This window comes from Limanda limanda, chromosome 11 (genome assembly GCF_963576545.1).
Source record: "Limanda limanda chromosome 11, fLimLim1.1, whole genome shotgun sequence".
Classification (NCBI taxonomy): domain Eukaryota; kingdom Metazoa; phylum Chordata; class Actinopteri; order Pleuronectiformes; family Pleuronectidae; genus Limanda; species Limanda limanda.
Genome location: NC_083646.1, coordinates 13162352 through 13177771, shown reverse-complemented (window position 1 = coordinate 13177771; position 15420 = coordinate 13162352). Strand labels below are relative to the sequence as shown.

Sequence of the window (15420 nt, the reverse complement as noted above, 5' to 3'; positions counted from 1 at the left end):
ATTGGTTATTTATTGGATTAAACTAATAAAATCCCATTTTAGTCTTAGTCTCACACTATAATATGGTCAATAGTAGATAATCAGCTAAAACTCATAAGATAAAGTAACTGAGTATTCTTATAATCTATATATGACAGAATTCACAATTTATTCCCTCAGTCGCTAAGAGAAAACATGAATGTGTTTAGAGTAACAACAAAAGGCCGCCTCCAACGAATCAAAGAGGAGTTTAGATTAATGTGTCTGGCAAATTAAAAATATGAAGTTGATTCCACAGAAGAGATCAATATGACAGTAAAACAAATCAATTTGACGGACACATTCATGAGTAGATGAATTCACTTTGTTCCTCTGAACACGCTTCGGAATTCTGTCTCTTCTCGGAGTTTCCCCTCGGGGCCGCGGCCCAATTGGGCTTTGATCCATTTCTTCATATCAAAAGCTCCACATGATTCTTGTGAAGTCTGCAGCACATAAACCAGAGTGAAGTCTTCCTGAAATCACACAGCTTTAAATCTCCTTAACGGCAGAGTCATTCATTCCACTCGGAGGGAGGCATCTCCTTGAAGGAGACCAGGGCCGGCCCTGGCAATGTTGGCACCCAAGGCGAGATTTCAAATTGGCGCCCCCCAACATACACACGCAAACTGTCATGCATCCACAATAACTTTTGGACTGTATACAGATGCACACACATGCAGACAAAATTGTAAGCTATAAAAAACAATAAAAATATATAACAAAAAATATAAAGAGTCTGAAATCTGCTGTACTGATAGCATATCATGTCATGTTGACAAAAATAAACATTAATGATGTCCACAATCGGGGTGATTCTTACCTCTATATTGTTCTTTCTTCTCCTCCTCTACTTTGCAGTGCTTTCTGAATTGTGTACCTGATAATGGAATCTTTTTTTGATTTATCTTTGACTCTAACCGCAGTCTGTCACCACAGCGTGCCTGTTCACACAGGGAGCCGATCCAGGAGGATGTTTTAGATGCTGGCTTGCCTGTCCACGGAGCCACGGATGGTGACATCAGCAAATGTCCCTACTATGCCGCAAAATGAGTAGGTTTTTATACTTCTCTTTGTATGCATCATGCTGCTATGAGGAACTGTTGTGAGGTTGTTGTTGTCAAGGTTTGTTTTTCTCTTTTTGTGCAACCAGCGGCCTCAAGTTGAACGGCATATGCCAGTCAACTCGCCATGGCCGACCTCCGACACCCAACAGCATGACTGAACTCTTAAAATTGGCAGGATTTCAATCACCTATTAATTGCAAAATATATTACACTATGTCAATTTAAAGTAATTAAATATAAAAAAACAATACATTGCATGTGTCACGTCATGATAATTCAGTCTCTTATGCCGCCCTCTTGGCATTTTTCACCCTAGGCAACCGCCTATGTCTCTTGTACCAGGAGCCGCCCCTGAAGGAGACTTTCTCAGAATCCACACAGCAGATTCATCTTCACTCAGGACCAGAGAGAGGAAGAGGATGAGGTTCACACTCTGCATATTAACATCCCATCATCTCAGCAACACAGAGTCTGATACGTCTTCTTTTTTGTATTATTTCAGCTGGATTCACTGGTCGTCTGCAGCTGTGTAAGTATAAAACCTCATTTACTGGACAGGAGACGCTTTCTGAAAACAAATACATCAAAATGTAACATTACGGAATCTGCATGCAAAGCACTGTTGTCTAATGTGTCCTCCTGATGGCTCTCGTCGGGCCTAATTCCGACAAATGAATTATTCAACAGATCAAGCGGAGGAGTTGGAATAATCCACGCTCTACAAAACATGTGGTCATTCCGCCGCCGCCCCGACTCCGTTACCTGCACACTGCTCCGAGTGAAGGATTAAAGAGGCAGAGAACACTTCTGGTTTGTGCTCAGACTCACCTCCGCTGCTGTGATGTGATTCTCACTGAGAAGATAAAACAGATTCATTTGCTTTTCCCTCTCAACATGCAGCACTGGTCACAGTTCAGGATCCTGAGGACGGCTCTTCGTCTTGGCTTTTTTAACAGAATTCTTAAAAAAGCCACCAACCTGACTTTAAAGTTTAGAATAAATATGAAACACATCTACTCATCAGCCGTGTCAATATATATATATATATATATTAGATTATCAAGCTTAAATGTCAAATTAAACTAGGGCTACATTGAAGCACTAACAGGCCCGAGCCCGTACTCAATCATACACCGGTTATGAAAGAAAGAGTATTAGCAGAATGGAGTTGATATTGTACTAAATATTAGACTAAAGCTTAAATTAAAATGGAACTGAACTAAATGTTTTGTTAACATGTTCATGTCCCTTCATGAGAGTGATGTTCGGGGACCTGTGTTTGTTTCTGTGTTTTATCAACATGTGAACAGACAATGGGAGAAATCAACATGCTACTCGTATCGTACTGTAAACTTTTTCACCTTTATTTTCTACATTTGGATCAGCTCAGTGTGGAAGCCTGGACATGTCAGTCAGCTGCAAATCCCCCCCCCCGACCCCTGAAAATCAGAACATCTGATACACCCCCTCCCCCCCGGTGTCACAATCAGAAACCGTTCACATCTTCACTCGCTTTGACATGAAAGAAAAAAAGAAATCTGTCGACACCCTCCTCACGACCGTGTCCACAACAAAGATGAACCAGTGACGTGTCCGGTGTGTAAACTCTTCCTCCACTGGAGGAAGCTGAAATGGTTAAAACCTTTAAGAAGTCTCCTGCTCTGACTCACAGGAGCGATACAGATGGAAGTTTAAAGAAAACACGATGCACTGATGAAACTGTGGAGCCTGTTTGGCTCCTCACAGAGATATGAACAGTGGAATACTGCGGGTGAGCTTGTAAAGAGAGATATGTAGTTATGGATTAAGATATGTGTCATCTGCTGCTGCTGCTGCCGCTGTGCTCTTTGTGATCCACAGTTAAACACTTTCACTCCGTTCGGCTCTCTACAATGTTATTATTCTGTCCCTGATTAAGTTTTAGCGACGTGTGTTGATACTCTCGCTGCGTCCCAGGCTTCATTTCCTACGGTAGATATGTCCTCAGGAGAGAACCGAGGCTCGGCTCTGTGAAGCAAGCTTTTTGTACGACAGAAGCACGCTGATCTGCTGTCAGCCTATGCTACGGGCTCTTGGTCGTTCAGCAGTGAGGACTCTGAGAGCGGCTTGTCCTGGAGAACAGGGAGCTGATGGACTGATTAGTTATGAAACCCGCACTGACGCAGCCATCCACACTCCGCTGGAGGGAAGAAGCCCTTGGAGTGTAGTTTTTTTTTTACAAGAGGTCATTGAGAAGAAGATATGCCAAAATGGATTATAGTTTCAGGCTATTGAAGCCTTTTTTCCTATATGTTTACTGTGTGTGTGTGTGTGTGAGACTAGTGCCTTATGGGAGAGTTTCCTATGTTTCACTCTACATTAGGCAGTGAACATCAGTTAGGTATGCAGAGTCCTCTGTGTGTATGTGCCTGGTAGCTCTATGTTCAACACTGTTAAAGACAACAGAGACGGACAGACAGACTAGGGTTACTGCTCTGACCGTCGAAACAGACACAGCCATGTAAAAACGGGACATAGAAATCTCAAGATATCACAAACATCTTTTTTTCTATATCACTAGATCGCTGCAGGTGGCAGACGTAGGGTCCTCGTGTTTGTCCTTTTTTTTTTGTTTTCCTTTTTTTAAATTTGCAGTTCCTCAGAAAATCCCTCAGCGAGGAGGCGTCAGTCTTTAGGATGAAATGCCGAGGAGTAACACGAGAGGGAGACATACACTGCTGCAGGTCTGTAGGAGGGGCTCTGACACTTGCACACGACAGTCTCACACATACACACGCACGCTCACGTCCACATGCACTCTTCTTCATATGAGTTCACCAGAGTTCATTTTCAAAAATCCAATACAAAGTTAAATTAAAAAAGAAAAAGAAAAGTAATGAACAAGGAATTCAGGAATTCTCGAAAGCATACATTCATCTCAGAGAACACACACCTGTGCAGGCAGACACACATCTAAGTGCATACACTCGCTCATAAGAGGCAGTCAGTAAACCGTAAGTGATGAGTTGAGGGGTGGACTGCTGTGTCCAGGGAAGCCGTGGGTGCAGAGCCTCCACTCCACCAGGCAGTCCCATAGTGAGTCTCTCTGGTTAAAATCTCTTTTTAAAAAAAATCAACAAAATAAAAACGTAAAAGGAGTCTTTTTCCTCTCTTCCCCGTTTGGAGGAGGGTCGAACACACTCCTCCCTCTGATCTCTGGCAGAGGTAGTACCATCTAATCCGTCCTCCTCCCCTCCAGCGTCCCCTCGTGGGAAGTCTTTCCTCTACCGGTGCCCACGCTTTAATAAACACGTCCATTCCCCTCGTCGCTTATTCCGGGCTGCTGTGGGTTGTGTGTTTGTGGTCAGAAGACCTCTGGTAGTGTGACGTTGCGGAGCAGCCACTGTTGGGAGCGTGTGTGTGTGCAGTCTTTGACGCTGGGCACCTGGCTGTCCTCCTCGCTGGCCTTGTCCAGACACTGGTTACTGTTGACGTGGATCAGAGTCAGCTTCTGCACAGAAGGAAACACAGAGCACGTGTGTGAGAGGGGAAGCACATCACACAAGCATTCATAGAAATCTACAATCTAAAAATACACAAGGATCTTACTCTTATTTTCTATCAGAATTCCCATGTATTTTTTTCCCGGCTGTGTTTTTTGACACCATTTGGTTTTGGCTCTCAGTGTGAGACGTGCTGTGGTTGGGCTGGGTAATGTGTCACCGAGAATATATTACCCTCTAAGTGAAGACGATAAATACTGACTGAACTGACAGCTGGTCTGAAATATGTGTTGTCATAAAGTTTGTGTACTGGGAATACACAGGGCTCATTAGAGACAGTTAAAAACAGGGAATCCATTAGTATTCCTTTTTGTTTAATATAAATAACAATTACAAACTGTTACAAATATCAGGGATTTTCTGATCCAATTGCAAGACGACCTTGTTACTTAGTTGCTTTGTGTTCATGCTCGATGGTGGGCGTGTTGCAGACAAGATCATCGAACTGAGTTAATGTGTCCCGCTAGCCGTCAATACAATGCTAATGAGAAGCAACACAGAAGATAAAATGCACAACCAGATGAACCCAGCAGCTCCACCAGCAGCTCCACCAGCAGCCTCTGCCTCCTCACCCAGCGTAGTTCATTTATTTTCTGTGTAAACGTCATTTTATTTCTACTAATTTTGAACAGAAAAACCTAAATGACGAGTCTTGGGAATAAACAACTTTTTCTGGTGATAATTGAATGTATTTTTCTTTAACTTCTAAGACCTGCATGGAAACCATCTGTGTACACGTAGATTTACTACACCAGTCAATCCACATCATTTATCATCATTTCCCAACATGCATTCCATGCACATTTTCTTGTTTCCTTCCACTCACCGCAGGGTCGTACTCCCAGAGCTGGTTGCCTTTGAGGTGGTGACACTTAAGCATCATGACGGGTCCGTTGAGCTTGGACACATCTAAACACAAGTCGTCAGTCCTGATCTCCTTATTGGCCGTGTAGGAAAACACCTGCATATTCAACAGATTACAGCTTTTAATACAAATCAGTTTCACAAGCACTTCTCTTTCATGATTATTTCCTGGACTGACTTTACTGTTAACATAAACATTGGTTCAGTTCTTATTTTGTGTCAGTTGTTGTTTCTTTGTGTTGTTTTCTTTACCTGGTTGCCTCCCATGCCGTGGCAGTTGAAAATGCCGACCTTCTCGTTCTCCTTGCGGGCCATGTTGTCCAGGCACTGGTTGGTCTCCACGTTTCGGATCTGAACCAAATACACAACCACAGTGAGTAACCTGAACTAAAACATGTAATTCACAGTTATTCATATACTTTTCTATTGGATTTCAGACTTGTCGAAGATCAATCTATAACTGTCTGTATTACAATAAATGAAAAGGTCTCGAGTGTATGTGTGTGTTGTGTGTGTGTGTGTGTGTGTGTGTGTGTGTGTGTGTGTGTGTGCGTGTGTACCTCTCCCAGGGAGTAGTAGTGTCTGGGGATCTGGGAGTCGGGGTAGACGTTCTCCAGGTACCAGCTGAATGGTTTACATTGGAGCTTTTGTCTCAGAGCACTGCGAGATGTGATGTCACCGTAGTCCACTTTGGTCACACCTGGACGGACACACAACAAACACAAAGGTCAGGTCCTAGTTTGTTGTTTAATGGCTATTAAATACATGTTTCCATTTAAGGCTTATCTAAAGAGTGTCCTTGGTAAAGGCCACATTATTATGTGACACACAAAATCACAATATCTTTTGCAGAAGCGGCTGCGCTACTTAACAAAGTGATTTCATGACTTATGATTCCAATGAAAACCTAGATTCAGGGAAAACACCCTAACCCTAAACCAGCCTATTTACACAACAGATGCGTTAAACCGAGTTTGTGAGAGTGTTACTAACGCATCTAAAAATATTCTGTATTCTGTATGTGTGAGTGAGTGATTGTGCGAGTTAATAGCTGCTTCGTAGCGTGAAATTACTCGCCGCCCCCTGTCCTGCACTGCTGGGTCGCAACGGCAATATCACACTGTCACTGGGTTAATGGATAGATCACACCTGCCACAGAGATTAACCTCCACACATGAGCACATACACACACAACACACCAACACACACACACAGCCCAACTCACCAGGGGAGATGATATAGAAGAAGTTTTTAAATTCATCCATCCACACTTCTGCCAGGCGCCGGTTGTTTTTGTTGATGATCTGTCCCGTTCCCCCGGGAAACGTGTAGGGCGTCGCCTTTCGGAACACGTGACCCACATGAGAGCATGTGACAATTTCTAGAGTCCCACCGCACTGCCAGATCTGTGAAGCACAACACACGTATAGTTTACTGAACGCACACTGAGAGGCCTGATCACTGAATGGGCTGATCAGTGAGCTCTGCTGGGAGATGGAAGACACAGATTGGTCGTGTCCGTGTTGTGACAGCCTGAATAAGACTGACTGAGAGCCAGTCAGGATGACGCCTGACAAAGAATTAGTCGAGTCAACAATTAAGTCAGCGAGCAGTCAAACTAAAGTGTAATGTGTGTGTTTGGGACTCTGAGCAGACACTCCTGGACGCCTGCCAGTGAATGGAAGAATACCGTCATGTCCATTGGCTGCGGGTGTGTTCACTCACTCTGAAAGAGATTTCCAGGTTCTCTCCACCCCAGATGTCCATGCCTGCGTCATACGTGCCGATCTCCTGGAAATAGTCCCGGTCTATGGAGAACAAGCCGCCTGCCATGGTGGGAGTCCTGAGGAGACACAGGAGAGCAGTGTAAACCAAGATTGAGGTGAGTCAGTGCCACTTAATTCACATGTGGCTTGTTTTCTAAAGGTCACACTGTACCAACAGATCCCATCGGAGTTTTAAATTTCGCCGCTCACACGCCCTGCTCTTTGCTTTTTCCCCATTTAGTCCTCTTCTGCTCTGTGGTTGTGATGGCCGTGTCAGTGTTTATGTCCTTCTTTTATCTCTGCCTCGTAAACCGATTTGTTTTGTTTTCCCTGCTGCCTGACTTTACTTTCATTTAACAACTAAGTTCACATATCAACATGATACCGTGCATACAAACAAAGACACAGATGAAACACATCCTGAGAGCAAGCGAGGTCGGGGTTTGTTTGCAGTATTTAGCGGAAAGTCAGAAATAATAAGAAATGGAGAAGTGGAGAAAAATAAAATATTTTCTTTGCACCGTAACATATCAAAGCTTGAACTCAACTTCTAATTAAATCACTCTTTTGACACAACTGAAGCACGTAATAATAATAAAGCAAAAAAAGCATTTACAGTGGACCAATGATATGTCGTGTCACAGTAACAATCTCTAATTAAAGACATCTATATAAACAGGAAGCTTTTAGCTCTTAAAACACAGTTTATAGCTTAAAAAGCAGACTGTGAAATTTAAATAAGCACAAACTCTGTTACATCAAATAAAGAAAGGGACAGAAGATATCCATAAAGATATAGTTCTTCTTTATGGTAGACTTGCATGTGTTTTTTACATTTGCTAATGATGTTTTGTTTTCAAAGCCGTTTGACCCAAGAAGGAACTGATTCAATTTTTGGAGCGGATCTGGAGAAACGAGCGGATCCAGGTCTTTCTGTTCCCAGGTGATGCTTCTGGTAAGTTCTCTCAGGTTTGTAGCTGACAAAGGCCAAATTTAAACTGGTATCGATCTGATGGCAAGTGGACATCTCTTTAAGTACAGGTGTGAACACACCTCAGACGTACTCAGACCCGATCATTTGGTCTCTGTGAACAGAATTGATTTCTGTGTTTATTTGCATATAGACTAGGGAAGAGAAACGGGATCCCTGTTCACTGGAGACACGTGTAGAGACACACTTTAAAGCCAGGTGTGACGTACTTGTGATAGGATCACAGGAAACAGATGCTGATACCAGGTCTGAAGAGGGTCACAAGGTCAATTAATATGTTTGGGGGATTTTCCTTAGACCTTGGGTAGTTGTGTTTTTCTGTCATGCCATGAGGAGAGTCTTTCAAAGTGACCTCACACTTTTCCACAGTTCTACAAATTACAAGGTAGACGAGTCCATAATAACCAGTTGAGCTGTTGAAGTTTCCTCCTGCACCATCACTCTTCGAGGCCTCTCAGTGTGTGACAGTTCTGTAGCTTCCTATGCACTTCCCAATGAAGAACAGTCCCTTTAATACGTTTTTAACAGCAAAATTAATAAGTAACACAAATTTGACAAGTTGAAATAACACCAGTGTAGTCTACTGATTTACCAGTGGCACATTATAAGATGTTATATTAACTATATTGGTGCATGATTGAAAGCAAACAGGATGTGCTTCCCTCTGAAGTCTCTGTTGTTAATGTGCAATAGCTTGTAAGTGTTTCCCAGTAACATGGAACTGCTGCCCGACAGGACAGTGTTTATGTAAATTGTGTCTTAAGTGTAAAATACTTCTTAATTTCTTCAACCAAAACAACAAACTTTTAGTTTTTAAGGCTGCCCACAAGTCATCCTTAGGAAAAAATTTGGTCAGGCAGGGCCGTGAAGCGTGTTACATAAGATGTATTATGTGTGTGACCTTGAATATTAGCGCTAAGCGTTTTTAGAAACAAGGGCAGGAAGAAGAGATGATAGACAAGCAGAAATAAACTCTTGGTTTTACTTATAAATGCCTGACCATGAGAAATGGTGCATGGAAAAGAATTACACAAAATCTCACTTAATCATCTTGACTCGAACAACAGAGGAAAGTTCACTGTATTTTGTCAGTCATCTTGTCCTCAGAGCACTTTATCATTCTGATGAAAATGTAATGGTGAAGTACGATTCTGCTGCGCACGTTAATGGTGAATGCCTGTCAGCGACGCTGAACTTACAAGCAGATGTTATTTCAAATAGCTTAATGACATCAAATGAGTACGATCATGTGTGCATGGTTATGACACTGACATGATTCAGGCCTCATCCCTGCAGCCAAATTCTCTTTTTGCTCGACCCAGCAGAGGTCAGAGGGCTGGTTCAACAGCTGCCCTTCAGCTGGAGGACACGCATATACTGCAAGTAAAACCCCTATGTGTCACTGGGCGGCTCGTCCAACTGTGTCACCAACCTGACAGGCAGTGTGCGGTCTCCTTTGCGGCGGTCCATCTCTCTCTGGGGCACAGGGTACCAGCGGAAGTTGAGCTTCCAGTTGAAGCCTCCGTACGTCATGTCGGAACCGGCCATGTACTCGAACGTGTCGTCGCTGATCACGTCGATGATGGGACACACCACCGTTCTCCTACAGCAAACAGAAACACATCAGACATACAAACACACACAACCCAGACCCCACCCACACGCAAACACAACTGCTTCCGCCTGTTGAGTGGTCATCAATTACGACTAAGTGGTCATCTACAAGGTGTGGCACCTCCGGGACCAAATCTACTACAACAACAATATGTGCTGTGATGTAACCTTCAGCCATCACACCTTCTCAAACCTTATGTTTTGTGTGTGTGTGTTTTTGAGCACCAGCTTGAAGGAAGCAGTAATCGGACAACAAGTAATTAAGCATCAAATAAACACACCGACAAGCCCCCTACAGGCTCAACAATAGTTTATTGATTTTGTTTTAATGCTTGCCAGTGGTGTGTAGATCTCCCGTGTGTTTGTGTGTGTCTTACTTGTCTTGCTTGATACGGGCGAGCAGAGGCTCCAGCCACCCCAAGGTGCATTCACAATGAGCATCCAGAAAGGTTATAACCTAGACACATGGAGAGAAGGCGTCAGACAAACCCAGCAGTGCACACACCATATGGAGAACAGGTCCCTGGGTAGTGGATGTCATGTTTGTGCATGCACACACCTGGCCAGTGGAGAGGGACGCTCCTTTGAGACGAGCACGGATAAGTCCAGAGCGCTGATCCATCCTCACCACTCTGACAGGGACTTCAAGTCTTCTGACATACTGTTCCAATGGTCGCTTGAGGAAATCTGAAACATACAAATTAACACGTATATGAATGAATAGCAAAGTTTTCAGAAACACATATATTATATATCTTAGGCAAAGATCCTACATCAAATGAACAGACAGAACAATGCTGAGCGTTCTCCTCTCCTCTGGAGGGCATATTGGTCCTAATATGAGATAGTGTATTTTTTACTTAATTATTTCAGGACTCAACAGTTACACTTCATTCATTACAACAGATAATACTTTTGAATGCAAGCAAGTTTCAGTGTTGCATTTTGAGTCTTTTGTAGCATTAACGTTGTAAGACTTGTGAGTGTTTGTGAACTCACTAGCGTGGCTCCATCTCACTGTTGCTAAGCACAGACTCAGAATCCAAATGTGCAAGATGGCTGCATTCTTATACCGGATATTTTGATTTCATTTCTGGATAGTGTGGGAGGAAGTGGACGCACGCTGTCCAGCTTTACAAACAGTATATGGTCTACAGCGATTCTTTCAAAATGAGCACGAGAGGAATCGACAAGCTGCAGTCACTCAGTAGCCTCTGGACATTGACCTGTCTATAGACGTCCAGCCGAACAATGATTTTGGTCAGCGGCCAAACGCTGTTTCATTGTCTGATGGTTATGGCTGGATGAGGAAACTGCAGAACTAATCCATTAACTATGAGTCTTATTTTATCAATGTTGTTTTGTATGGGCCACAGTGTGATCACTCACAAAAATGTGACAGACCACAGGACATGTTGTTCACTTTGTCAGTGAGCATATTTATTATGTTTCCATCAGTGTTTGTTTGTCTGTTAGTTAGCAGGATTACGCAACTGATTACCAGGAAACTTGGTTGCAGTATGGGTCAGAGAAGAACCCATTAAATTTTGGTGTGGATCCAGATCCGGGGTCCAGGATTTTTTTACATTGAGAGATAGGACGTTATTCAACATTTTCATTAATTTCTCTGAGAATAATTCATGGATCTTGATGGGAAGTAAGGCAGGTTAAGGGAACTGATAATTATGAGTGTGTGTAACTTGGTAAATAGCCAATAAAAAATCTGGATCTAGTAAATTTTGATGTTGTTACATAAGGGGACTGCTGGGTCTTAGCAGAGGTATGTGTACCAATCTAGTTATGAATATTGCAATGAAGATAGTCCATAATGATGCAACAATGCATATCCCTTCCACCCAAGAAACCCAGCAAAAAACCCTGAATACACAAACCCTGCACACAAGACAGATAGAAACAAACAGCAGAGGCTGGATTACAAACACCCCCTCCAACCTATTGTGTACAAGCACAGATCAAACGTAAATGTGTGGTTGTGTTTTTGTGCAGGTGCCTCAGCTTGTATGCCAAGATCCCATCTACGTGCAGAGAGCTCTCCTCCCTACACGCCTACACTACCATCAAACCTGAGGTCCCATTGGGTGTAATGGTGCTGTGTGGTGGCGGCTGGGGGGGGATTGAGGGTAATAACAGAGTGTAATCCTTGCGGCTGGCAAATTAAAGACCTAATCTCCCCCAAACAGGGATTATAAGCATTGCACAGGATAGAGTGGCTCACACAGCACATACAGTATATGCTGACTGGCTGATGGGCACAAGCACACAGACTTGCATACACACATACACACACACACACACACTCACTCATACACAAAGTCAAATCATATAGTAGTTCTCTAAAAAAATAGGTTAAGCCTCAAACAAGAGGCACTGAAGGAATTATGTGTGTTTGTGTGTGTGTGTGTGTGTGTGTGTGTGTGTGTGTGTGTGTGTGTGTGTGTGTGTGTGTGTGTGTGTGTGTGTGTGTGTGTGTGTGTGTGTGTGTTTGTGTGTGTACATACCCCTCTCACTGGCATCGTCCACCAGGACAATCTCCTCTAGCAGTGTGTGCGGAGAGCGGTCGATGACGGAGTGGACGGTTCGCAGCAGCGTGCTCCACGCCTCATTGTGAAATACAATCACCACGCTGGTACGTGGAAGATTATCGGGATATAACTTGTTCTTGCACCTACAAACAAGAACACGTTTAATGAGGAAAAACCTGAAATCTAGACCCTGACTGAAATGGATTTCAGGGGGGGAGGGGGTCAATGCCGATACCTATACTTGGGAAATATGCTATGACTGGAAAAAAATTGAAATGATTCCTAACCCTTTTTGACGAAGAAAAGTAATTACACTTGATTATAAATTAATACATATAAAAAGGATCTGCATTGTTTATTCTTTAAAATAAAATTTTACATATCACCTCATATCTGCAAGTATAAAAGCCATTACTATACATCTTTGATTTCGGCCAATTGATATATCAGTCTGGCTATACTGAAAGCTTTTCAATATAGACCAATACAAATAAAAGTAATGTAGCTATATATTATTGCAATACTGACAAAATATAACAAAGAACAACAAGAGGATATTTGTGAATTGCATCAACCACATGTGCAATAAGTGAAGTTGTCGGAACCCAGACAGACCTGAGCCAACAGAGGAGAAGAAGAGGAAAAACACTCTGGTAAAGACATCACAATCAAGCCTCTGTGTGATTGTAAGAGACTGCTACAGGCAGAGCTGCAGCTCAAGTGAGTCTCCACAGCAGAGAGCTGAACAACAGGGACTTGAACATCAACTCAACTGCATTCATTAGAAGAAGCGTAACTGTCGCGTTAATTACAATTGTGAAAAGACACATTTTTATCGACTGCAAACAGACAAGACAACTGAGGGTGAGTGACGAGTGAGCAGCTGAGCATGTATCTCCAAATTTAGACAGAGACTCGCACAGAAACAGTGGGTCAGTGCGATGACAGTTGATTAGAGATGCTAATGAGATTGTGAGTCATTGTCATGAAGCAGTGGAGCACACACACCAAACTCTAACTGAGAGACAGAGAGGGATGCAAAGGTCTCACGGAGGAGAACAGGTTAGAGAATGAGTACGTTTTAAATGATCATACTAACTAGTTTGCATCATTTGAGAACAAGACACTGTTATGTAAACAGTATTTTCAGATGACTTTACACTGAATAAGGTTATAATAAGCAATAATAAAATCAAGATATAGAGTATTTGAAACCCTTAGTTATTCAATGTAGTCATGTGTTCATCTTAATCTCATTATATCATATTTAAGTTTTTGCAGCATTTTGTGACATCGACATACAACACTTACAAACTGCTTGACGAACCATGCCCCGGGTTTGAGTTTAAACAAATAGTATGACAGTATGACATAACTCATGAGACTATGATCTGTAAAATGTAAATGGGAATATCAATGGAATAATATATTAACATCCCACGTAAATACAGTCATCAGAGTTACGTCTTGTTCAGAATAAGGTCAAGAGCCAGTGACCTACACACACTGAATACATTTCAGATGATTTCAATTTAGAGTTATTCAGACTTTAGTAGATTCTGCAGTGATTAGTGTAGATTTACATAATACACTGGAATAATATACTGTATAAAGACTAAATAACCGCTGTGTCACTTTGCCCTTGACATTTTGCAAAGGCTTTAAGGAGTTTGTCACATCATAGCCACCTTTCCTCGTGGCATGTGAGTCTTTCATAATCATCTCACTAATCCAAATGAACAATTAATTGTCTGAGAAAAAGCTTTGAAAGCCTTTCTCCATCATTAATAGTATTAGAGATATTACAGATGGATTGATTTGCACAACAGATGGCACAAAAGACGGACACAATGAAATCCACAAGAATGTTAATGTTACCATCCAATTCAAAAAAAGAGAGCGCCCAGATACAGATACGGAGACAATGCTGGGGTTGAAGAAACACTGCTGCCTGACACGATACCTCCATGAGAGCTGTCTGACATTTCCCTGCCTTTCAGTGAAAGTGTTTTCTCAAAGAACCTCAGTGAGCAGCTCAAACTGCTATCTGCTGATGACAAAACTGAGTGTAGCCTGTGACTTCCTCCCTCTGACAGACTCAACTCACAATAGCGGAATGGAACATGATCTCTCTCTTTCTCCGTCCCACAGCTCCCTCCCTCCCTGAGTGTCTGAAGGCGACAGGGGAGAGGAGGTCAAGAAGATAGTCCATCATGCAGCCGCCTCTGGAGCATGTTAAATAACACACACAGTCATTCTCAGGCAGCGGCATGCAGGCTCATAACCTCTAGAAGGAGGGGAAGTTGACGAGCGCACGGGATGAATCACTGTAAAAACAGCAACACCCAATTTTATGGACGTCAGGTAATTATGTCTCTCCCCTCTGTCTCAATGACTAACAAGACTCGCTGGATCTTTGCTGCGAAGCTGATGGGGAAACAAGAATGATGTGTTTCAACCAAATCAACGTGTTGACACACGCACGCTTGTGTCGGTGTGTGTCGTGAATTCTGGGTATTTAAACAGACTGGGGTGGTGCGGCTACATTTGGCAACAGCTAAGCAGAGTAATGAGCTACAGGCTGTGTCTCCAGCCACTGGATTGGGAGGAGAGTTAGGAGGGGTGGGCGGACTGGTTGTTTTTAAAGCAGTGTCAGTCAAACAACATTACACACACACAAACATTACACGTACATATATGTTTTCTCAGTCAGGAAAGAAAACTAAGAAGATGTGATCATGGAAAAGGTTTTCATATTCCACAGAGCCCGCCCCCACACACACACACTTGACAGTAATGTCAGAACGACCAGTCCTCTCATCGCTGCACTGCTTTAAATAATGAAAACAAACCATTAGTAAGTTTCAGCTAATGGTGAACTGCTTTACTATGATGAATTTGTTGGGAGTTTCTCTAAAAGCCTGCCGATCCACACACACAGGCACACAAATAAACACACATGCACACATGTGCGCGTACCTACACACACACAGGGACATTCCCTTGCTTGATATT

At 42.8% G+C, this 15420-nt stretch overlaps 1 protein-coding gene across 2 annotated transcripts in view; it reads right to left on the bottom strand.

Moving 5' to 3' along the window:
• Positions 1 to 2555: 2555 nt before the first annotated feature.
• galnt1 (UDP-N-acetyl-alpha-D-galactosamine:polypeptide N-acetylgalactosaminyltransferase 1) overlaps positions 2556 to 15420 on the bottom strand; it is a 37776-nt gene continuing 24911 nt past the window's right edge. For both annotated transcript variants that reach the window (XM_061081575.1, XM_061081576.1), the window contains exons 5-14: positions 12382 to 12548; positions 10422 to 10549; positions 10240 to 10319; positions 9681 to 9851; positions 7217 to 7334; positions 6717 to 6897; positions 6052 to 6191; positions 5744 to 5842; positions 5454 to 5588; positions 2556 to 4575 (exon numbers count right to left, since the gene is read on the bottom strand). In XM_061081575.1, coding sequence (XP_060937558.1) covers positions 4429 to 4575; positions 5454 to 5588; positions 5744 to 5842; positions 6052 to 6191; positions 6717 to 6897; positions 7217 to 7334; positions 9681 to 9851; positions 10240 to 10319; positions 10422 to 10549; positions 12382 to 12548 — 1366 coding nt within the window. In that variant the 3' untranslated portion in view covers positions 2556 to 4428. The remainder of the gene's footprint in view (positions 4576 to 5453; positions 5589 to 5743; positions 5843 to 6051; positions 6192 to 6716; positions 6898 to 7216; positions 7335 to 9680; positions 9852 to 10239; positions 10320 to 10421; positions 10550 to 12381; positions 12549 to 15420) is intronic.